We start from the raw sequence: 24,435 nt of genomic DNA, 5'->3' as shown, positions 1-24,435 counted from the left end.
GGTTACTCGAACTAGTGTATAAGCAGAGAGGAGGAAGAGAAGTGGAGAATTTGAGGGATGTAAGTCTTGAAGTAGAATTGTCAGGATTTGCTGAAGAGTTCAACTTTTTAAGCATGCTGGAGTTGAAATACATGCCATCCAAGTGGAGATGTTGAGCCGGCAGCTGGTTATATGGTTCTGATGTTCAAAGGAGAGGGAGATGAAGCCAGGCATGGTGGTGCACAGCTGTAGTCCAGGCTATGCAGTAGTCTAGGCAGGATGATCGCTTATGGCCAGGAGTTCGAGTCCAGCCTCGGCAACATAATGAGCCCCCATCTCTAAAAAAAAAAAAAAAAAGAGATAGAGAGGGAGTGAGGGGAATGGTTGAATGGTATTGAGGGAGAAGGGAGGGAAGTGGGCCTCATGCAAAACCCTTGCAACATTAACATTTAAGGAATGAGGAGGAAGACAGCTGCAAAGGAGACAAGTCTCAGTGAAAGAGATAGGAGGAAAACCAGAAAAGTGTAGCATCATAGAAACCATGAATAAGGGATAGTTTTGAGAAGGAGGAAGAAAATTCCATCATGTTACTATGGCTGAAAGGTAAAGTGATGGGGGAGTGCGTATATCCTTTTGGATTTAGTGAAAAGGCCATGGATGACTTATGTGAGCTGAGTAATGAGCTAGGAAGCCAGAGTGTTTCTGGGTTGAGAAGTGACTGGGAAGGTAGAAAGTGGGAAATAGGTAGGTATAGTCAGTTCTTGTGATAAGGAATAAAAGGAGTGATACCTGGAGGAGTACTAGAGATTTGAGAGAGAATTTTTTTCATTTTAGATGGGAGAGACATTAGCATGTTTAGTGTTTAAGACAAGGAGATAGTAGAGAGGCAGAGTCTGAAGATACAGGGAGAGAGGATATTTAGTAAAACCCCTAAGGAGGCCAGGAAGAAGGGGTTTTAAAACACAACTGTTGGGAAGTATGAGAGGAGAGGACCGTTTCCACCATTGTGGTGAGAGGAGATGCAGGGATGTTTGTATGTTTGATGGCAAGAAATTCAGTTCTTTTTCTGATGTCTTTTGCCTTCTCTGCAAAGTAGGCTATGAGGTCTTCTGCTGAGGGTACTGAGTGGTGGTGGTGGTGAATTTTTAGGAGAGTGAAGAACAGTCTTTAAAAAAAGTTAGAAATAATTATATATAGACCCAGAAATAATTCCATATTTTGTGATCAGGGGAACACAAAAAAATTACCATGCAGTGTTTAAGACCTAGTTGATATCGGAGCTGATAAATTCATTGGGGCACCAGTATTCCCGGGTATGTGACTTTTCTGCAGCAGCAGTTGGTAGTCCAGGGGTTTGCATGGACAAACTAGGCATTTCTTCTTTGCATTTCTTCTGTTAGAAGTATTTTCTGTTCAGTACTATCCGAACACACTCATGTTTCAGCATCTTCTTTAAAAGGAAAAACAAGAGCTCTATTCTAGTGCCATGCACATAGTTTCCTCAGTATATTATTTAATACCATCATCTTTTTAGTCTCTCTACTAAAAGCTTGCCTTATTAGAAGCCCTGTGGTGAATGGAACCACACTTGGTCAGTTGTGGTTGTGGGTTTCCCCTGTTTGTCTTACATATGTATGGCAGGAACAGGTGCGGTCTTTTGGTTCAGAGTTGTTCCTGTATTTGGAACAACGGTTCATTACAGTTAAGCACCATCATTGTGCTGTTTTCCTGGGGTTTAAGACTGATACTTTGTATACTATTATAAGTCAAATTCTCATTTTATATAGTATGTATTTATGAGATCTAGATCTAGACTGTAAATACTGAACTTTTTTCTGAATGTAGTTGAGTCTCCTCACCTGTTGACACCTTTTAATTTTGCATGTTTCCAATTAGGTCTACAAAGTAACATAAGAAACCATTTTAGAATCTGTTCCTATTGGATCAGTGAGTTAACAAAGTGAGGATTTTAAGAGTTTTCCCTTATAACATTAATTTTATTTCTTGCACCTATTGTTTTTACTCTCTTTCTCATGAATTTAACTTATTCCTATGCTGTAAATGTTTGGTAATAACTTATTGAATACTGTGACTGTTTGCTTCTGCTAGATTTTAGCTTTTTTGTTCTCAGCTGTCAGAAGGTGCAGCTTTTAAATCTGCCATTGCTCTTCTTTTTTCTGTGGCTCTTAGATTAAGGGGAGCCTTTCCTCCATGGCTTTGGTATTTTAAGTACCTTAATTTGTCCTTAGTTGGAGATATCAAATAAATAATAATTGGCACATAGATTTTTTAAAACATATTTGTTCAATTTAAATCTAGTACATACAAAATGTATAGGTGTAGTATTTTTAATGTTTTAAAATTTTCCCCTTAAAATTACTAACATACTCTTTGAGGTTCCTACTTTATCTATATATATCAGTGATTCTTAACAATTTTGAAGTCATGGGGTCCTCTGAGAACTGATAAAAGCTATGGGTCTCCTCTTCCAGAAAAATGCACCAATCCTGAGCTTTCCTGGCCATTGCATATAAGCAGCTATTACCGTGGGCTTTATATCCAGCAGATGCGGGGCCTATTTATCCTTAACTCTGTGGAACTGGGCTTCATAATCTGTGCTCTGGGTTAGGGATTCGGAACTATAATAATCATTGCCTTTTAAGGTTGACCAGGAAAGCTGTTGCTGCTATTGAGGTCTAAATGATTAAGATAACATATATTCTTCAAGAACTTACTGCTTGCTCATTTGCTCAAGCTGAGAGTCCCTTTTGGATGAGTGAGTTGTAATTTTCTGACTACTTCTCACTGCTATTTTATAGAATATTTGAAATTGGAACTATTGTGTTGTTTAAGCCTCTTCACCAAATATTTACATAGTGCAAAACCATGCTGCCCTCAAGGATATCAGTAGTGTGAGATACACAATTAAAAATAATATAACAGAGGTATGTACTGGTTATATAGCAACACAGGAGCAATACTCACTTCAGCTTAGGAGAGTTAGAAAAGCCTTCATAGAGAAAGTGAATCTGAGCTGAGCTGAAAGTTGAGTGAGGGAAGGGTATTTTGGGCAAAGGATAGTATTACATAAAATCTTGAATGGATGATGATGCACTCAGGGAATGACAGGTAGTTTGGACCAGTTGATCTGTAGGTGCAATACTAGAAAGTAATAGAATATAAGGCTAGAAACAAAAGCAGGGGTCAGATATGAAGTCCTTGAGTAAATTAAGGACTTCGGCCTATAGCCCAAAGATTTTAACAAGGTGCATGCCATGATTGGATTTGTGCTTTTAGATACTGACTTGGCATCAACATAAAGGTGTAGATTACAGAGGATTGAGAGCAGAGGCAGAGACTAGTTTATGAGGCAATTGTAATTATCCAGATGAAAGGTGATAAGGTGAGCGATCCCAAATAACAGTGTGTCACATAGTTTGGAGGTGAATGAGGAGACTCCCAAGTTTTAGATTTGGATGATGGGATGCACAGTGATGCTATTGACTGAGTGAAGGCATTTAGAGAGAATAGTAGGCTTTGGAGAAAAGAGCATGATTGAGCTTGAACAGGTTAAATTTTGAGATGGCTATATGGCATGCAGATAAAGATGGTACATAGAAAGTCAGAGATCTGGGTCTATAGCTCTGAGATAGGTACATGATGGTTTGGGGCTTACCAGCATAGACCTTATTGTAGGTGAAGAGTGTTCCTAGATGAAACCGCCCAGTATAACAAGTAGGGCCTGGGGTTGGAACTCTGGAAAAAAAAATCAACATCTAAGCATGGGTGGATGAAGAAGAGATTCAAAGAAAAGTAAATGAAGAGGAAGAAGAGTAATTGGGAGAGAATAATGTATGAGAAGCAGGAAAGGCCTTCACAGGAGAGAGCATTCAACAGTTAAATTCAAATTCCTCAGCAGGTATAAGTGGGGGGAAAAAAGACCCAAAGATTTTCCTCAGTTGGGAAATAAGGTGAACTTTGGTGGTCTTGGGGAGAACAGTTTCAGTGGAGTGGTGAAAGTGAAAGTTAGAAGGCTGCTATAACTCATATTCCAGCTCTAGGGTTAGTGAGAGTAGTTGAAGTGTGTGGTGGCATGTGTCATCATTTCAGGATTAATATAGAAGAGGACCTAACAGTTTTGTTTCTAAAATAGAATAGATTTGAGCATGCATATAGGCTCGGGTGAAAAGTTGGTGCAAAGAGTGGGAGAGGTTGAAGATACATGAAAGGGAGATATATACACACCAACAAGCAGAATAAAGTACAGGAGAGATGAGGCAAAGGCCAACGAGGGGAGGAGGGGACTTTCTGCCTTTAGTGTGGGATGGAGTATGTGCTTTTACTTTCTGGAGCTTTTTTCTCTTGTTTCTGGTGTGATTTCCCTAATCACTTCTCTTTTCTTTTCCAGTTTGCACCGTGCTCAATGCTGTAGCATTTCCCATGCCCTAGTTTATAATAACTTTACCTGGATCAAATCCCCTTTGAAAACTCACTTCTTATGTGTTCTCTTTCATAAATGTTCCCAACTCTTCCGTTAATTTCAGAAATAAAAATGCCACAAAACTTCTTGCCTCTCTTTTTCAACTTGTGCAATTTAAAAATACAGACTTTTAAAAATTTCATATTTAAAGTTTTAATTGTAGAAACTATGCCTCATTTTTATTTAACAAAATAAAAATGTAAAACACCTTTTAAAATAACTGTGGGCCCATGTATTTATATCTTGAAATCAAATACATTTAACATTGCAGAGAAAATAAACTAATAAGTAAGATAATCCTAGGAATTCAGTTTCTTTGACCTGGCAGTGGGAAGTCAAATCTTAGAGTATGCAAGCACTCTAAGGTTTTAGAATCTAATGGATGACATCAGGTCTAGCAAAGAATAACCAGATATCCACATGAAAACAATAGCATTGGCTATTGGTCAATTGGCTTACTAGAATGGTATAATATTTATAATTGACTGACAGGTTCTTATTCTTGTATGTCTTGCCTATAATAGGCTTTGTATAACTATTTATTTGAATTGAGTTAAACTAAGACAATATAGGTGACAATTAGGTAAGGAGGAAGAGAATAATCAGAGTGAGAAGGGAAGAAAGGTGTTAGCAAAAGAGAAAGCAAAGAACAGAGGTGGTTAGGCTATACAGAGAAAAAAACAAACTTTAGGAGAGGAGGAGAGGAATGTGGAATACAGAGGAAGATTTGGTGGGGAGAAAACATTGTAAAAACCTCATAGAATCTTTCACTAAATGCAAAGGATTGCAAAGGAAAGTGAGGCTAATTTTACTCAGTTAATGAGAAAACTTTTTTTTCTGGCTATACTAACTAGATGAGATTTTTCTAGAATATATTTTAGTAACTTTAAACTTCTAAAAGTACTTTTGCACATATCATCTCTTTTTATCTATACAAAATCCTATAAAATAAATAACAGATATTTTCTATCTTTTTGTATAGAGAGATTTAAAAACTATGTACCCAAGGTCAAATTTGTAATTAGAATTGAAGTTTCCTGAATTGTAACCAGTGTTCATCTCAGTAACAGATATTTCTTAATCACAGAGCTGAATTCAGAGGCCTGCTATTAATAAGACCTTAATTACATTTCTCTTTTGAGCATCGTGAGTGGCTAATTCCAGGTGGTGTATATAAATGGGACTCAGAAAAGTCTTCTCTTCTCTGTCTATATTGAGGCATCCATGGATCACTGGCAGCTGCATGTCAGCTGAGGGGTGTTGCCATAGGATACTCAAAAATGAGTTGGAGGATGAGGGTCCAAGGTAGCATAACAAAGTGCTTGCTGTCTCATCTGGGACAGTTATCTACCATACTCTTATAATAACTGATGCTGCCTAGACTGCTGGAGCTGTATAAACCTGCCCATAATCAGAATAAGGAGTCTTGAAATGTGAACTTGTAAAGCCATACTCCATTAGGAGCATAATAATGTAATAATTAAAAAGCTCAAGCCCAGCTCTGCCGCTAACTGTGTGACCTTAGGCAAATTATTTAACATCTCTCAACCTCAATTCTCTCATCTATAAAATGGAGGTAATAATTAGGTGGATTAAATGCTGAATGTATTATGATTAGTAGATGATACTTGAATTTAGTACATAATAAATGTTAACTATTTTTGGTGCTATTTTAAAATATAAATTTGTTACTGATCTAGGAGTATTATGAGAATTTTATGATAGTGGGACAAAATTTAATGCTTGCATTTTTTTAAGGTATTGAGTAATGCTAAGGAATAATACAAGTACACCAGTGAAAGTTTTAAGATGGACAGGTACACTTCATGTAAAACCATTTTTGGTCTTATGAATGGCTAGTTTTCTTCAATATATATTATGAGCAACTAACATTCATTGATATATTTTTAGATCAATCAAAGAGAAATGACTTCTTTAGCTATTAAGACTTGAACTTTTAACAACATGGCTTGCTGCTCAGAAAAATTGTTTTCCACAGTGTCTTATTGGTTTTTTTAATTTTTAATTTTTTTTTTTTTTTTTTTGAGACAGAGTCCCCTTTTCTTGCCCAGGCTAGAGTGCCATGACGTCAGCCTAGCTCACAGCAACCTCAAACTCCTGGGCTCAAGCAATCCTACTGCCTCAGCCTCCTGAGTAGCTGGGACTACAGGCATACACCACCTTGCCCGGCTAATTTTTTCTACATATTTTTTAGTTGTCCAGCTAATTTCTTTCTATTTTTTTAGTAGAGATGGGGTCTTGCTCTTGCTGAGGCTGATCTCGAACTCCTGAGCTCAAATGATCTGCCCGCCTTGGCCTACCAGAGTGCTAGGATTACAGGTGTGAGCCACTGCACCCAGCTAATTTTTAATTTTTTAATTTTTAATTTTAGGTAGTCCTAGATATGGCCAGTGGCATAAGAGTTATATAATTATGTTAGTATCTGATCTTCTGGGACATATCTGATGTGCTTATTCATACTTGTAGACTTCTTTTATAACCATTTTGCTTTCTGTGTTCCCTTGAGATATTAACAACTAGCTAAGTCATTTTGACTCACACACTTAGGAACAGAAGGGAAAACAATGTCTGTGTGACAATCCTCAACTTGGGAATGCTGTGTTTTCCCTTGATTTATAAAGGGAAGATTTTAATAAGAATAAATGATGTAAGATCAAAGATTTAAATACTTTGTAAGTTTTGCTTCTCTGTGTTTAGTCTCTATCTTCTTCATTTGTAAAATAAAGATTTTTCACTTGTTTCTGCTTGGGAATAAAGAGACTGTGTAAATCCAAAGCATTATGTGTGATAATGAATCCACTACATTTCAAAGATAATAGTTTGCTTTCAAGCTTAATAGATGTAGGATTAGAGAAATTGAAAGCTCCTTAGCCACTGGCATCTCAGGTTGTAGAGAGATGAGGTCTGTGTCTATGGAGGTTCAGAATTTTCTGTCTTTGGCCCTCTTGGGAATCAAGGAACAAGTTCAGAGGGTCATCAGAATAGCTTATTAAAGGACATCAATAAAATCCTTGGAACTAAGAACAAATCAAGTATTGTTATGAACCTTACCTACTAAAAAGCCAAATTCTTTCTCTAGGAGTTAAGTCTACATTTTCATATGGTAATTGTCACATTGTCATAATATCAGCCAAAAGCATTTGTCAAGAGTATTTGTGAAATTTAAATATATGAAATGTAACTTCTACTTTTAGGTGCTTTAGGCAAGTGTGCAATTTTCAATTCAATTCTTCATTAGTTTTGGATCCACAGTCAAATATGTGCAATGGATTATATATCTTTTCATTTTCTTGGGCAGTATTTGACATAGCATATTATATAGACCAGGCATTTAATGAAGTTTTGAAATATTACTAGAAGAAAATGATAGTTTTTAATTTTTTAAAAATTCATGAAGGGTTCATAGAGGTCTTCTGGTTTTAACCTCATTATTTTCTAAATTTGAAAATAAGGCTATAAAAGTTAAATGATTTGTCTGCTATCCCACAAAGCCACGCATGGATTAATTGCAGAATGTGGCCTAAAATTATGTATTTTGGTCTTAGCTTTTATTGTTGTTGTGATCTAGCCAGTTGTTCTCAAATATTAGGATGGTACTGTAGCAGTCACAATAGAGACTAAGCATCCCTAGTCTGAAAATCCGAAATCTGAAATAATCAAAAACTTCTTGAGTGCTGATCTGATGCTCAAAGGAGATGCTTATTGGAGCATTTTGGATTTTGGATTTTCAGATCTGGAATGCTCAACCAGTAAGTATGATGAAAATATTCTGAAATCCGAAAAAATCCTATATCTGAAACACTTCTGGTCCCAAGCATTTTGGATAAGGGATACTCAGCCTGTACTGTATGGCTCACATTACTAGGGTAAAACATGATTGAACTTTCTAGAGAAGATAAAATTTTGAAATATCTTTCCCAACAGTGATTCTTAGAGGTGAGAACATTCAGATGCTTAATAAAATAAATGAAGCATGTATTAAAACATGAATATCATAGCAGTAAAAATAAATTTGTCTGTATCTAATTTTTTATTAGTTTTATACTTTAAATTTCAAAAGATATCTTGGATTACTAGAAACTTAATTACAAAACCCTCCTGGTAAGTAGGGCTTTTTTAAAATTGTAGATTTACCCTATTTTTATGAGTATTCTTTAACCTTGTTACTTTATTATCTAATACCTTCCTGGTGGCCTTGTTAGCTCTATGATCTTTAAAGCGATGGAATAGAGATTGTGAATGTACAGAAAAGAATAGCCATTTGTCTTAGGCACTACAAGATAAGACCTAGAACAAGGCTTACCATGGACAAATGTTTTTAAAGGTCCTATTTCTTTACCTTTATTAAATAAGATCATGTATTAAGTGATACAGGATTCTCAGACATATCACGTATAAAATACTATTTTTAGTAAGTTGTCTTATAAACTTTTGACGTCCAACTAAATTCATACAGGCAAACTTAAAAATAGAAGTAGAAGAATGTTACTATTCTAAGGTAAAGAATTTAATTATATATTTGTAAGTAATCATTTCTAATATTTAATGATTTTCAGGGCATACTCCAACAATAAATCAATACATTATTTCCCCCCAGTCCATTATGTAAGGCAACCTTTTAAAAATAATATAATGTAATTATAAAAGTAATATAATTTGAATAACTTTCAGGAGAGGTCTTCTGATACTTGCTGGGAAATTAAGGAACAAGAAGAAATATTAAATTGTTTGTCTGGGCGGGGACGGTCCCAGCACTTTGGGAAGCCAAGGCAGGAGGATTGCTTGAGGCCAGGAGTTCGAGACCAGCCTGGGAAACACAGTTAGACCCGATCTCTACAAAAAATAAGAAAAATTAGCTGGACATGGTACGCCTGTAGTCCCAGCTACTCAGGAAGCTAAGGTGGGAGGATTGCTTGAGCCTAGGAATTTAAGGATGCAGTGAGCTATGATGATGCCACTGCACTCCAGTCTGGGCAACAGAGACAGACCCTGTCTCAAAAAAAATAAAAAATAAAAAAATAAGTAAATTGTCATAATATTGTATATAATAGTCTGTGATTAAACTAAATACAGTTTAAAAACTACATTAAAATTTTTGGTTTTAAGGTATTTGAAGTTCCTTAAGAACACTAGAATAAGAATAATTGCAATATATTGTAATTCATAACATACCCCATCTAGATGGAAAACTTTTAGCTGTATCCTTGTTTATCTATGGGTCTTATACTTTTTATTCCAGTAGGGCTGTAGGGAAGCCAATTACAACTTTAACTGCTTTCACTTTCTTAAAAATAATGAAATTTACTAAAATTATTTTTGTTTTTATTTTCTTTGTATTTCTTGCTTATTGTAGAAATTGAAAAGGAAATAATGCCAATATTCAATCTTTCTTTTTTTCACTACTGACAGTAATCTTATTTTACTGAATTAATTCTGAACTTACCTTATATTTTAAGGCCTACAGAATGTTTTCTCTTAGATGAGAAGAGAGATTTCCAGACTAATGAATCTTGGAAGGTGAAAATAAAGCTCCTGGGTTCAATTTACCAAGTTTTCTTGTGCTGTCATTACCTGTACCCTCACCACAATGACCTGCCTTAAAAATATATATGCATTTTAAGCTTTTATGCAAGCTAATTATAGTATTGATATTATTGATAATATGCTTACTAGGTGTCAGACACTGTGCTTATGTTATATAATTTAATCTTCTCAACCTCATTTTATAAAGGAGGAAATTGTTTTTCTGATCAATTTAAGCAACTTCTCAAGGGCTCTCATAGCTAGTAATCAGCAGGTCTGGCTTCTGTCTCAGATATGTCCTACTCCAATGCTTGTGCTCTTACCCACTGGTCTTAGTCTACCTTCCACTTTTATAGAATGGGAAATGTGGAATAAAAAAATTATATTAATCATCATAATTGCCTTTATTTATAGCCAATACTTTTAGACATTTGCTTTCCTGATTTTTGAATCCTTTGCTCATGTTCATTGTTAATTTGGTGTAGATGGAAGGATGACCAGAGCCATGTGTTTTATAAGAATCATAATTTGTTTTCTCCAACCAGTCCACTTTGCTTCAACTTCCCATTGTTCTTGAATAGGAAGAAAAAGAAGTGTTAGAATTGATTATTTTATTTTCAAAATTACTAACCAATTTTGTTAGTTGCAGGGGAAAACAGGATATTTTAAGAAAATATATTTGTTTGACCAATGTAATTTAATGGTCAAGGTACTGGCCTGCGAGTTGGTCAGCAAAGTTATCTTTAAAAAATTATTGAACCACTTTATTTCTTAATGACTAAATTAAATTAGAATATTATTTACTATTCTATTTTTCACAGGAAAATTGTGAAAAGTATTATGATTACTCCAATCAAGTATTTTAAGTCATGTAGAGTAAACGCCAATTATAAGAATAATAGTTTTTAAATTATTGCTTTAAAATTATTTTAACCTTTTATAAAAATCTTATTTTGCATTTTTGAAAGATGGTGAAGTGATATCCTATTATTGCATGAAGAGCCTTGCCCGAATTTAAATTTTTCAGAGAAAAATTTTGTATAAAGAATAATATGTTTTCTACTTTTAGAATTGTGATTGGTGTTATATGACTTTCTTAATTTTGCCATAATTACTTTTTTTAGTGTATTTTGGGATCTCTACTGTGCAGCTCCAGAGAGACGGGAAACATGTGAACATTCAAGTGAAGCAAAAGCCTTCCATGATTATGTAAGTTAACATATGATTTTACAAAGTTATATTGTCAGTTTTCTTTTTAACCACTGCTCTTGAAAAACACATTGGTCATCTTTTCTTTTGCTTTGGTACTTAAAATTGGTTGTTCTTTTTTCTTGAAAAATAAGCTCAGAACTTTAAAAGCGGAATACAAAGAAGGGGGCTTTTGGGTCTTATTGAAGCCCAGGAGAAAGAGTAGGCCTGACTTCAAGATATTAAAGGTATTCGATTTGTGAAATTTCAGATTTATAAAAATTAAGTAGTAATTCTTTATTCTGCAAATGCATTCATCATAAGATTTCTGTAAATGATAAGCTCCTCTCACACATAAGATTTTTTTTTAAATATTGAAATATTCTCTTCTTCTCTTTTTGCAACTTTTGAGTACATATCGGAAGGCTAAATATCCCCTCCACTGAATTCAATTCCCCAAATAAAATTTATTGTGGATTAAAGGAAATACCAGATAAGAGAGAAGATTGTTTGCAAAAATGAAAATGTAATTTTTTTTTTTAATTCTTAAGGAAGGGCAGTGGACTGTCTTTGGCTTGAACATTTTTAGAGGAACTGCAAATCTGATTTTAGAGAGCTGCTAGTATCAGGAGGTAGAACTGTATGTAAATAAAAAAAGGAAAAGAGAACAAGGAAGATTTTCTTAAGAGAAAAATTGTGTGTAAGAACGAGAAGATGGTACTATGAAGGGACTGGGGAAACATTGTGTTTATATAACTGATCAGAAGGATCAATTGAATTTGGGATGGAGAAAATCCAGTTTTCTTGATCGGGAGGAAGTAGAATTGGGGTGAGAGCCTGAGGAAATACCTGTTAAGTACCTAAAACTTAACCTGAGGGATACTTGTCAAGTTGGTGGCATCATTCTGTGCAAAAAGCCTTAAAAAGCAGAACCAGGGCTCAAAAGGGAAAAAGACCTTGTTCTTCTAAAGGAAATAATTCAGCCTTCGACTGAAGATTAGAAATGGCCAGAAGAATTGCAGTCCCCAAAATAGCACAAGGAAGAGTATGGAGACTTAAGAGAAGTGAAAATCTTGGGCACCTGGCAGGGACTGTGCAATTCTTTAAGTGTGTACTAACATGATTCAAGTGAGACTGCTCGTGATTACCTCATCTGATATTGATTGTACTCATAAAGCTTGATATGTACTAAACAATAGCTCTTGGGGACAAGCTGAGTAAAAGGGATGCTGCTGCACATAAAGATAAAGTAGAGAAAAGGCAGATAAGGCAGGGCCGAGGACATAGGATTTATCTTAACAATCTGTTTCCTTTTTTACCCTTGGGTGATGGCAGAAAGTAAAGCAGAGACCCAACCATAAAGAGTATGAGGACTCTGTACAGTAGGGTACACCATCTCATCTATTCCTTACACCAAGAGAGACGTGTCTAGGTTTGGCCTGACAGGCATGGAAGAAGTTATTTTTTAATATACCCACTAACTTTGACAACTGGATGGCATTAGAGAATGCCAGTGTTTTACTCTAAGAGTAGAATTAAAGGAGATAAAATTTGACAATGTACATTTTAAGACATTAATTATATAAACACTTTCCCCAAAATTCCATTATGTAGAAAGATGCACCCTATAGTTTACCATGGAGATCTTATGGGGAATACTGAACTAATCTGGCAGCTCTTCCTAGATAAATCACCATCTTCATTGTGATAGTCACTATTATCATCATCTTACATTCATAAGGCACTTTCAAAATTTCAGGGTATTCATACTTATTAGCTTTAAAAATCAGTCCACTTACATATTTTAAGGTTTTTGAACATGAGCATTGGCCAGAGGTAGGAGTGAAATTAGAATAGATTTTAAAGGAAGAACAACTTCTTACCATGTAATTTGGTCCTAGGAAATGTAAAGAAAAAAAATCAGTATTTGGATTTTATAATTCATTACGAATATTAGCACATGTTTTATCAGATGTTTAATTTTGTCTTAAATATTAGCTTTAAGAGATTTAATTTAGTCTTAGGTGGCATTTTTATTACATCTTCAAGCCAATTTCTTTTCAGTGATAATACCTCTCCATTGTCTTTTTAATTGGAGGTTGGTAAGAAAGAGTTTGACTTACATAATTTTATATTGCAATTGGATTTTAAGACATACGTTTGTTTTCTGTAGCACACTTTTATGGTAATTTTCATGAGTAGTATTTCCTGAATTCTTAACAGTAGACAATTCTGAAAATTATTAGCGTAATTTATGTCCAGTATGTAAATATAGAGGTTTGAAAGACTTGGGGAAGAAAATGGGAAACATAGGAACAAACAATAAGATTTTGGTAAAATTCTTAAATATTATATTCCTGCATTAAGTCTATTACAGAATCATTTCTATAATGGTAATTAATATGTTTACCTACTGAATTTTAAAGTAGTTCTCAAGGAAGCATTCTGAAAAATATTTTCTTTGATAGTTGCATTTTTAGTGTAAAAATACTTGCATGTATAAAATTCTGATATGTTTAAAAATTAGTTTTGTTACTCTGTAGTTACCTCTTATCTATAAGATTGAATGAACAATGACAGATAGACTAGTTTTTAAGAGAAATACTGGAGGTATAATGAGGTAAATAATAAATAATCATATTAATTAAAAATAAGGCTAAAATGTTAAAGTGACTATCTTTTAATATTGAGATTATGCATGATTTTTATTTTTGTCTGTATATAATTCTGTATTTTCCAACATCTATAATTATTAATTATTTCACATTCAGAAAAGTTACTTCCCTTTCACCTTTCAGTGAGTTCTGATCTCTCTTCTGAAATTAGAAAATGAAAAACTTAGCAAAATGAAATTTAAATTTGAAAGTGGTCACTTATTTTCATACCACGTTACATGCATAAACATTTAGCATGAAAGACATCTGCTTTTTGTATGTGCACATATTGAGAGATATCTATAAACTGAATAGTTGTAGTTTTGAGCCATTGTATAATTTATTTTTAACTACTTTACTGAGGTATGTAAAAAACCATACTGAACAAACCGTAGATGTGTAACGTATACAACGTGATGTGTTAGGAAATAAGTTTTGAGGTAACACTTAACCATCACCTCCAAAAGTTTCCTCCTGCCACCTGTTTTGTTTTGTTTTGTTTTGTTTTTTCCCCTTTTATGGTAAGAATACTTAATATAAGATGTACCCCTGGAGCAAATTTTTAAGTATACGATACAGTATTGTTAATCATCTGCCCTATGTTGTACAATAGATCTCCAAAACTTATTTATCTTGCATGACTGAAACTTTGTACCCTTTGATAAACACCTTGCCATTTTTACCTCTCCTTAGCCCCTTGGCCACCACCATTCTACTTTCTACTTCTTTGAGTCTGACTGTTTTGGATTCCACGTAGAAGTAAGATTATGCAGCATTTGTTCTTCTGTGACTGGCTTATTTCATTTGGCATAATGTCCTCCAGGTTCAACCATGTTGTCACAAATGGCAGGATTTCCTTTTTAAAGGATGAATAATATTCCATTGTGTACATATACCACATTTAAAAATTTATTTACCTGTTGATGGATACTTAGGTTGACTACATATCTTGGCTATTATGAATAATGCTGCATTGAACATAGGAGATTCAGTTTCTTTGGATATATGATATACCCAGAAGTAGGATTTCTGGATCACATGGTAATTCTATTTATAATTTTTTGAGGACCTTCTGTATGGTTTCCCATAATGGTTATACCAATTTACATTCCTACCAGTAGTATACAGGGGTTCCCCTTTCTCTACATGCTGGTCAAAACTTGTTCTTCATCCTACAATTTTTAACAACCATTTTTTGTAGTTATTTCGCAGAAACATTTCCTAGCTTTCAGTTTTTAAATTTTTTTTTTGGTTTGTTTTCTAATCATTGCATGTTAGAATATGGACTTTTATGACTTTACTATTTTATTTGCCAGAGGATTATAGATACAGTGTTAATATCTTTTTCTTGAAAAATCGTCCTCTTCACACTGATTATGATAAAAAGAGGAAAAAGAAAATTTAAGATGAGTAAAACCTTAATCTTCTTGCATTTATATTTTAAAATACAGGAACTTAGATATTTAGCATCTTTATGCAATGCTTAATGTAAAATAAAAATACATTTAGAAAGTATCAATAGTTAATAGTGTGTAGTGATGCACTTTTGAATGACAAAGCTATAAAATGCACAAGGAAATGTTTAGTATACAAGTCAGGATAGTGGTTACATTTGGAGGATGGGAAGAAGTTATGCTTTTGATGGCCTCATAGAAGAAACTTTGAGGTGGGTTGCAAAGTTCTATTTTTCTTGACCATGGTGATAGTTACAAGTGTGCTGGCTTTATAATATTTCTTAATGCCATAAATTTACGTTGTGTATCTTTCTATATTTTTTTTTATTTTAAGATAACAAGATTTTAAAAACATAGTTAATATAATTAACTTTAGAAACATATATATGCAGTAGTCTCTAATGCATTTCCAGGCATTGTAATGTTTCACATTTGAGAACTGCTGGCAGAAAATTTAGGGATAATCTCCAAACAAATCTGGGTTTGTTTTCTCTTTGCTATAATACATATTATGAAGTATGTCTACCTGTTGATTTTCTAGAAAGGAATGAAGAATAAGATAAGAAATATTGGAAGAAACTTTAATAATTAGGAATTTATTTTTAAAAGAGAATATAGAGATTTGTCTGTAGAACAATTATATTGCCACAGGGCTGGGAGAGACCTAGCTTGGCCCTTTTGTTTTTATCCTGAGTTAAAACTAGTTTCATCTGAGTTATAAAATTATTTATTATTATTAAAAACTTAACCGTATCAACTGATTAAAATAATACCTATTAACTTGTAAAGTTTATTGGACTGACTTTTATTTTCTCCCCATTAAGTGTGTTTTTTTTACCTTACTCTGAAAGCACAAGCAATGTTTTTATCTGAGGCTAATTAATGTTTACTAGATGTTTTTTCTGCTACAGCTTAACATAGAATTGTTTTATTTAACAATTTATTTCTTATTTCATTTATTTCCAAAATACTTAGGAAAATTATCAGTATATACTACTGAACTTTTAATGAAAAGGAAATACAGTGATCATAATTTTAGTTCTTTGGTGTTTGTGGAAGATTGCTTAATTGTGCTAAAGCAAAGATAGAGCCAAAATATTGCTTTTGTGAGATGGTAATGAAATCAAATTATTATAGTGAGCTCTTTTAGAGCAAAGAATTAGATTTAGATTTGTTCTTACTCACAGTCTGTCAAATAATAGATGTTCAGTAAATATTAACAGAATGTAGTGGTCCATTAGTTGAGAAACTAGAAATGTTTCAGATCTTTCAAAAGTTAGGTAAAGTGATAGACTTGAGCCATACTGATAATAAGAAGTGCCTGACTTTTGTATTCTTGCCTTAAGAGAGTATTTGTAACATCTGAAAAGGATTATGTTACCAGTTTATAGTAATGGGATACTTTAAAAAAGTGATATATAAACACTTGATATAATAATAAATAAAATAATAGGAGTTAAATATTTTCATACATACCTCATGAAGATTTTTACAGATAATCATATATTATTTTAGGAAACCGTGTCTATAGAAACTATTCCAGGGAGTTAGGTGTTCCCTTTGTTATGATCTTGTAACATCTTCTACATATACCTTATGTCATCATCCCTGTATATTAGATGTCTTCTGCATGCATTCATAATGTTCCTATTTTTTAGATTTTATAATGGGATAGTATTCCCTTATAATTTAGGAGCTCCCTCAGGGAATAGATTTGTCTTATTTATCTTTTTCATCCTCTGTGCCAAGCATGGTGTCTGACATAAGATATTCAAATATACATTTGGTGTTTATATGAGAGCTGTCTGGAAAATATCCAGCCATTGTTAATATATTTTTCATATTACATGGCTGGATGCTTTGTGATTAAATTAAATATTATCTAACAGTGTTTGTCATTTTTAATTTTAATATAACTGAGTATGTAGTTGCAAGGAAGTCATTTAATACTAATTTTATTCACTTTGTGTTTCAATAAAAATTTAGATAAGACAACAACTTGTGAAGATGTAACAAGTGAATCAAAGCAGTTAGCAAAGGGGAATATAGGAATGAGCAAGATGGATCTATAATAGTTCCTAACCTCGTGGGCTTAATCTCGCATGAGACCTTTTCTCAGGTTTGAACTATTGAATGGTAAAATACATGTAGAGATACAGTATAGTCTTGTAATGTTAGATCAGTTAAAATTTATAGATATGTAAGAATATGTAGAGAGATCAAAAGTACAGTTAACTTTTGATGTGTGTTTAGATTTTAGCATATAGTAGGCATTTAGTACATGCTCAAATGAATGGTGTTACACTGGCCTATAATACTCCGAAACAGTCTGTGTAAACTGAAGTTCTTAATAAACTGAAAAAACTAAAGTTACATTTGAAATCGATTAAGAGGAGAAAACTTTTGCAGGTATGTATGTTAATTTTTATCAGTCACTATATAGGCTGATCACTTCAACAAGTGGGGACATTAGGAGATTCATTTTTAGCCTTATTCTTATCTGCCATATTTGTTTCTACCCTTGTTTTCATTTCCCATAGGATCCGTTTTAATTTTTTTTGCCATATATAAACCACCTTATATTCTCTCTAGCATGAGGTAAGTTGTTTATTTTGTTTTGTTTTGTTTTGTTTTATTTTTGTGTGAGTTGTGTTGAAGAAGTACATTCACTCACTTTACCTGTGGTATGTGAGTGGCCCTATTCCTGGCCTGTCATTTTGGTTTGGGATTGCTTCTGGGTAGCTTCTAGGTACTGCTAATAACTGTATCAGCTATTTTTCCTGTTTCTTTTGATCCTGAGATTTCCTGTAGGTCAATGTGTTAGTTATTCCATGGGAAACGTAAATAAAGGGAGTGACCAAGAAAACTATAAAGCACTGTATAAGAAGAATTCCACTTTACTTAAATGTCTTTTACAGCACAGTTTATAGCATTATATAAACATTATGAAATCCATAAAGAAATAGATGAAGCAACCAATGTGGAAAAGAGATAAAGAACCAGAACAGGATGACTTTATTTATAATTTGTTTTGTTGTGAAAAGTAATATATTTTTTCAAAGTATGTATTTCAAAGGCACATCATAAGCCCCTTTCTCTCACTTAAATATGTTTTTTAAATTAAAGTCAAATTTCTGGTGAATGTGAGATGATTATGGAAAAAACTTTATTTACTGTTTTTGATGCTGATGTTGTACTGGGATTATATTGCCAGAAGTGTCATAAAATTTAAAAAAATGATACTCTTTCAAAAATAGCATGCATTTCTAACTTAATATTAGAGATGTAAAATTCATAAACTTAGAAATCATAGAAAATATTTGGGAGATTTTTTTTAAAAGAAAAAGTAGAAATGTATCTTAATACCTTGGCTCCGTAGAGTCATATTTTTGTAACCACTTTGTTTACTTTTTATGTAACTTCACTTAAAATACTTGTATTTTGGGCAACTTAGAAAAGTGAAGATCTCTCTTATTTTTATTCTTTTTCTTTTTGATTTGAGGAAAAAAAAACTAAAAATCATTAGCAAAATTTATCTTTCACTTACCCCAGAGTACAGATTTCAGTTATTGTGTTTTTGTTTGGTTTTGATGGGGGTTGGTACTGAGAAGGTTAGGGGTTTAATATATCTTTTTAAAATAAATAAGTGCCTCACAATTTTAAATACTATCTTTGACAGAATGTGTATTAGAAGTTTGAACAACAGTTACTTAGCCAAGAAATAATGGATAAAGCTATAATGATGTGACACTCTTATTTTGTACTAACAGGAATGGGTTATCTCTTCTCAGACTTCGTGAAATGTCTACAAATTTGATTGCCTTTATTCTGAATATTAAATTTCTTTTATTCTGCGTATATCTGGCCTAATACTTTCCCTTTTCTCTTGGGTTTAAAATCACGAACAGCCACTCGTATAATACAAGGAATTATTTGCAGCCAGCCACAGTAAATAAATATTATCAGCTCCCAAAGATCAGGTGCTAACTTTTAAATCTTTGAACTGGCTAAAAAGAAAATCTTAGAATCTCTTGAAAAAGAAGGTACAGATATTTTTAAGGTGGATTTACAGTTTTCCTTGTCAAAGTCAAACTAAAAAATGTATGTGATATATTTGTTAAAATATTTAGATTTTTAAAAAAAGAATAGGGTACAACTGCTAAAAAATGTAACTATACTGTGGGGAGGATTATCTTTGAGGGAAATGATTTTGGTAGACATAACTTAGGATCATTCTTTTGTCATTTCTTTATTAACTCTTTTTTGAGAACCCATTTATATACAAGTTACTTAGATTGAGGCTATTATAAAAATTTCTCCTAGAGGTTCATAATCTGTTTGGAGAGGTATGAGCTCTATATCAAGAGTGAATTGCTATGGGTATAATATAGATAATAACTGCCATGCTGTATGAGTTTAAACATTGAATGTGCACTGGCTTTTAAAAGATGACTGGGATTTGAATAAGAAGAGAAGTACTGGAGAAGGTGTATCAGAGAAACTGGCTGAATTTGGAAACATATGAAGTGTATTTAAGGAACAGAAAGCAGAGCTGTTTGACCTGAGTAGAAAAATCAAACACAGGATCAATGCTTAGCTAACAGATAGTAGAATTTTAAAACCGTGAGGAGACTGTGAAATTATCTGACTGAAAAATGCTTTCATGCTGTGTTCCCTGAACCCTTTGAGTATAGTAAGTAGAAGGGCCATAGATGGTGCTTGGGAATGAGAAGGGAAGGAACACCCTACTAGAGACACTCGTGGCCTTCTTATGTTTTAACCAAAAACCAAAACAGCTCAGTTCTCCCCCTCTACAGAGTCCTCTATTTTCCTCTTTCTAATGAAACTGAATCTCCGTATAGCCAGTTGCACATGCCTAAATGAATCTTCTTTTTATCCTGTTTGATCTCCTTTACCTCCACCTGGTCATCAAAGCCTTCAGTTCTATTGCCTAAACATTTCTTAAACATACCTTCTCCTCTCTAATTCCATTGCAAATGCCTTAGTTCAAGTCTTCATCATGTTCCAGAAGCATTACAATAGCTATTTTCACAACTGACTCCACCTCCATTAAGAATTCTCTCTCAAAGGTTCTTGGTAGAATCCTGAATAATCAACTATTTAAAAAAATTTTTTTTCAATCCATAACAATCCAAAAACTTTATAGAAAAAAGTTGGACAACTGCATATTTGATTCAACCTAGTCGTTTTATTAGATAAGAAACCTGATACCTAGAGAAGTTAAGGATATGCCATTGTCTAAAAATTGAGTGTGGTTTAGCCAGGAAAACTCAGGTTTTCCATGTCTTCATCTAGTACTTTTCCAACTATTCTATTCTATTCTATTCTGCCTATTCTATTACAGGCAGAAACTTTTGTTCTGCCTGTAATAGAGTCTTCTTTGGGCATTTTCAAAACATAGCAAATTATATTTTAGGACAATTAATCTGAGAACATGGTGTAAGAGGAACTGAAGAGAGAGGAAAGGACTGAAGGCCAGGACTGTGAGGATGCTGTCCTGATAGTCTCCGTGTGAGCTGAAAAGCCCCTGAATTAGGGTGGTGGCAAATTAAAGTGAAAATAATGAATGAAAATGAAGAAGAAAAGAGATTATCTAGTTGTAAGGATTGAGGAAGACAGAAAAATTTAAAATATTTTGTAGTTAAGGTGACTGATGAGCTGAGACTTATGATAACATTAAGCAGAAATCTGAAATTTGGGAGGAAGAACATATAGAAAATGGGGTAAGCTATAGCAGTGGGTTAAATTAAAGGGGGTATAAAGATAAAATAAGAATTGAGGCCTAGCGATAGAAACCTGGCAAAAATGTTCATGTTTGAGGGGGTGATAGGAAGGAAGGGACTAGCATTAAGATAGGGAAAAATACAACTCAGTGAGACGTAAATACTTATCACACTGGCTAGACCAATGTAGCGTAACTGGTATGTTCTGTAACCCAGTAAGTTTCCCAAATCTGTTCACTGTTTCAGGATGCTTCCAACTTGAACTCTATTTCCCAGGACAACTAATAAAATGTGTTTGTGGTTAACATGCTACCTTAAGTTCCTAAGATATTTAAAAGCTCTTTGTGATTACTGAAGCAAGACTTGAAACTCAAACTTTGTCAGTGCCTGAATGATTTTTATAGACCACAGTTTCATTTTAGAAAGTAGTCATGTATTGTACAGGGGGACAAGTAGATTCAAATTTAGGAGGAAAACTAAACAGACTTAAATGATCCATGGCTACTTTCAGAAGTTTTTGAGACTTAGATTAATAAGTAGAGAACTCTCTCAACATATTAGCCCTCTTTCTTTATTTAGAACTATGTTTTAGCAAGTATGTATTGAATTGACAGGTAAATAAAGAGCAGTGCAAAAATTCTCAAACCTTAGGGAGGGAAGCATATTTAAAGTCTGTAAAAAAATAATCATGTTCATTTTGATAACCTAGTGACTTGTACTTCATTGGTACTCAGTAGATATTTGTTAAAAGAATGGTTGGATAAATGAAAGAATATAACATTCTTCAGGCAAGCTATTTCTAAACTAGGTGGGATTCTGTGGGAACATTATACCACTCATGTGTGATCCATTCAGTATCACTTTTTCTTGCTTTCCTTCATTGTCTTGTTCTGCTTATGACCTTATCTTATCCCTCTTCCTGATCATTATCCTACTTGTTCCATCCCTGAGATAAATATGAAAAGAGAAAATAAAGGAGAACATTTTAGAACTGAGGTCATGTTATAATTTTTATTATAGATAAAAGCCCAAATACGTAAAAGAAATAGAAAATCTTCAGATTTCATCTCCACGTTCCTATTTATTTATTTTTTCAGGGGGTTGTGGGGAGAATTGAGTGAGTGGGACATTGTCGGTCTCTTACTTGGGAATCATTCTCACTTAATTTCTGTCTTGGTTAGATGAGAGCTCAAATATGAGACCACGATAGAATTGAGCTGGCACCGCTGCTAGGTTCTTGGAACACTCTCACTTTCTAAGTGGTCTCTCTGCGGGGGATGGGGGGGCGCACAAGGAATGAAGGAGGGCACTTCCCCAGCTGACCCTCAGAGGTTCTCCCGGCTATTCAACTGCCTTTCGCTGCTTAGTTTTTCATCATCGTGTTCATTTGAGAGGACTTTCAGACTAATTCTACCTTTGAGAGAAAGTAGGCTTTTGTATTCTTAATGTTTGGGTTTAGTTTCTTCAGTGCCAATGAGGTTTTAATAGCAGGTGTTACTATTAAAAGGTGGAACTTTTCTGCTTTTTAATACTAGCTTCCTTCAGTTACTCTTAGCCAGCTCCTAGACTTGCCTGTGTCAAAGTTGTGCGTCCACTTGGAAAAATTTCTCTTTCTTATCTGAGAGATGCTGATTTCCACAATAAAAATGATTGGTGCCCTTGCTCAGGGACATGCTTGGTTCAGTTTCCCAGATGCTCTTCCAATCAGTTCTCAGCCTTTGTTTTTCCAGTTTAAATTCTATTAAACAATAATCAACCTTAACGGGTTCTACCAGTGGCAAGTTAGACTTTTCTCTAATATCACTATTTCTGCCTTTGGAAGCTATCCTGTTGTATGGGGTAAAAATCAAGTTCTCCCTCTTTAGTGAGACTTTTCTAACCATTCCAACCTTCATATTATCTATTTTTGATTGAAATTATAAGACTGGCTTTTGGTGCTCTACCTGATTTGCTTTTCATTCAGATTACTAAGCCAAAATGTTTTCCTCTTTTTTTTTAAACTTTCACAGAGCTAAAGTAAAAGCAAGACGTGGATTAAAACAAAAAATTATCTCAGTAATTTTCTTTGAAATAAAAAAGACTAGTAGGATTTTTTCCTTATGTTACGTAGTTTAAGAAGTGATAATTATATGTGGTAATTCAAATGTGTGTATAATTCTCATGGGCATTAGTACCTGTCTGGAAGAAAGGGCAGATGTTGCTTACCTTACTCATATCGAAAGACTAGAATAGAAATAAAAGGAGATGAGATGCTTATGGAACAAGAGTTGATTTACTTAATTTAGATTTTAAAAAACAACTGTAGGGCTTTTTATTTGTCAAACTGCAATTTCTGTAAAGCCTTTTGTTATTTTTTTCTACTGATAATGGATGTTAATTGGAAATCTAAAGAAGGAATAATCATGTCATTAAATATTTGTAGAGAAAAAAATTCCATGTTTTTCCCTTGAGTAATGTAGAAGTAGATAGATACTGTACTTATTTTACTGGAGTGGTGTTTTCAAGAATAAGAACATAAGAATTGTCTCTCTGTTGAGGAGAGTCAATGAATTGAATCAGTTAAAACAAATTCATACAGGTAAATAGTAATTCAATTAAGTGTTTTTATTTTTGTAGTTTTTATTTAAAAAGAGGGATTTTTAAAAAAAGAATCACTTGTATGATCAGCTTTTAAAGTTAAGAACAAGAAATATGAATTATACTTAATAATTTTTAAAAGATTCAGTTTTATATAATGAAAATTAGAGGGAAAAAGGGTAGGAATCAGAGATAAGACCTTGATATTTAGGAAAGATCTAAACATTTAAGAATTTCTTCTCAGGGTATATGTCAAGGGATTTGCTAAGAAAAATCTTGTTCTTTTTTGCTGTATAAACACAATGCAAAAACAAGTAGATCACATTGTTTATACTCTTGACTGGTTGAAATGTGAAGATTTTATTTGATATCATCTTTCCTATTAAATCAAAGAGTATTATATTTCATGAGTTCTAGGAAATGTTTTTAAAAATACATATATTTTAAACATTTCTGAAATCAGCATATATCTATCTTAATAAGAAAGTTTCAGTTTCATGGTCTAACTACTTGGGTAGTATTTTCCCCCCTTTTATGGTACACAAAATAATTATATGTCTTAAGATCAGTGGCATCTTAGATTTGATGAAATATAGTTATGGTAGATATGCATCTTTCTCTTGACTTTAGTAGTCCTCCCTTCCTTGTGGGTGATACATTCCAAGACTTCCAGTGGATACCTGAACCTCAGGTAGTACCAATCCCTGTATAGACAGTTGACACTTGAACAACATGGGGGTTAAGAGCACCAACCCCTCCACCACACAGTCAGATATCTGTGTATAACTTTTATTCCCCAAAAACTTAACTACTAA

At 33.6% G+C, this 24,435-nt stretch overlaps 1 protein-coding gene across 24 annotated transcripts in view; it reads left to right on the top strand.

Moving 5' to 3' along the window:
* Positions 1-24,435, top strand: part of SSBP2 (single stranded DNA binding protein 2) — a 277,450-nt gene that overhangs the window by 107,724 nt on the left and 145,291 nt on the right. For 22 of the 24 annotated variants that reach the window (XM_069492221.1, XM_069492219.1, XM_069492211.1 and 19 more), the window contains exon 4: positions 11,128-11,212. The exons of the other annotated variants lie outside the window; for them this stretch is intronic. In XM_069492221.1, the coding sequence (XP_069348322.1) occupies positions 11,128-11,212 (85 nt within the window). The remainder of the gene's footprint in view (positions 1-11,127; positions 11,213-24,435) is intronic. 24 annotated transcript variants of the gene reach the window in all.

The sequence above is a fragment of the Eulemur rufifrons genome, chromosome 17, assembly GCF_041146395.1.
Source record: "Eulemur rufifrons isolate Redbay chromosome 17, OSU_ERuf_1, whole genome shotgun sequence".
Classification (NCBI taxonomy): Eukaryota; Metazoa; Chordata; class Mammalia; order Primates; family Lemuridae; genus Eulemur; species Eulemur rufifrons.
This window is presented reverse-complemented; position numbering and strand designations above follow the sequence as displayed.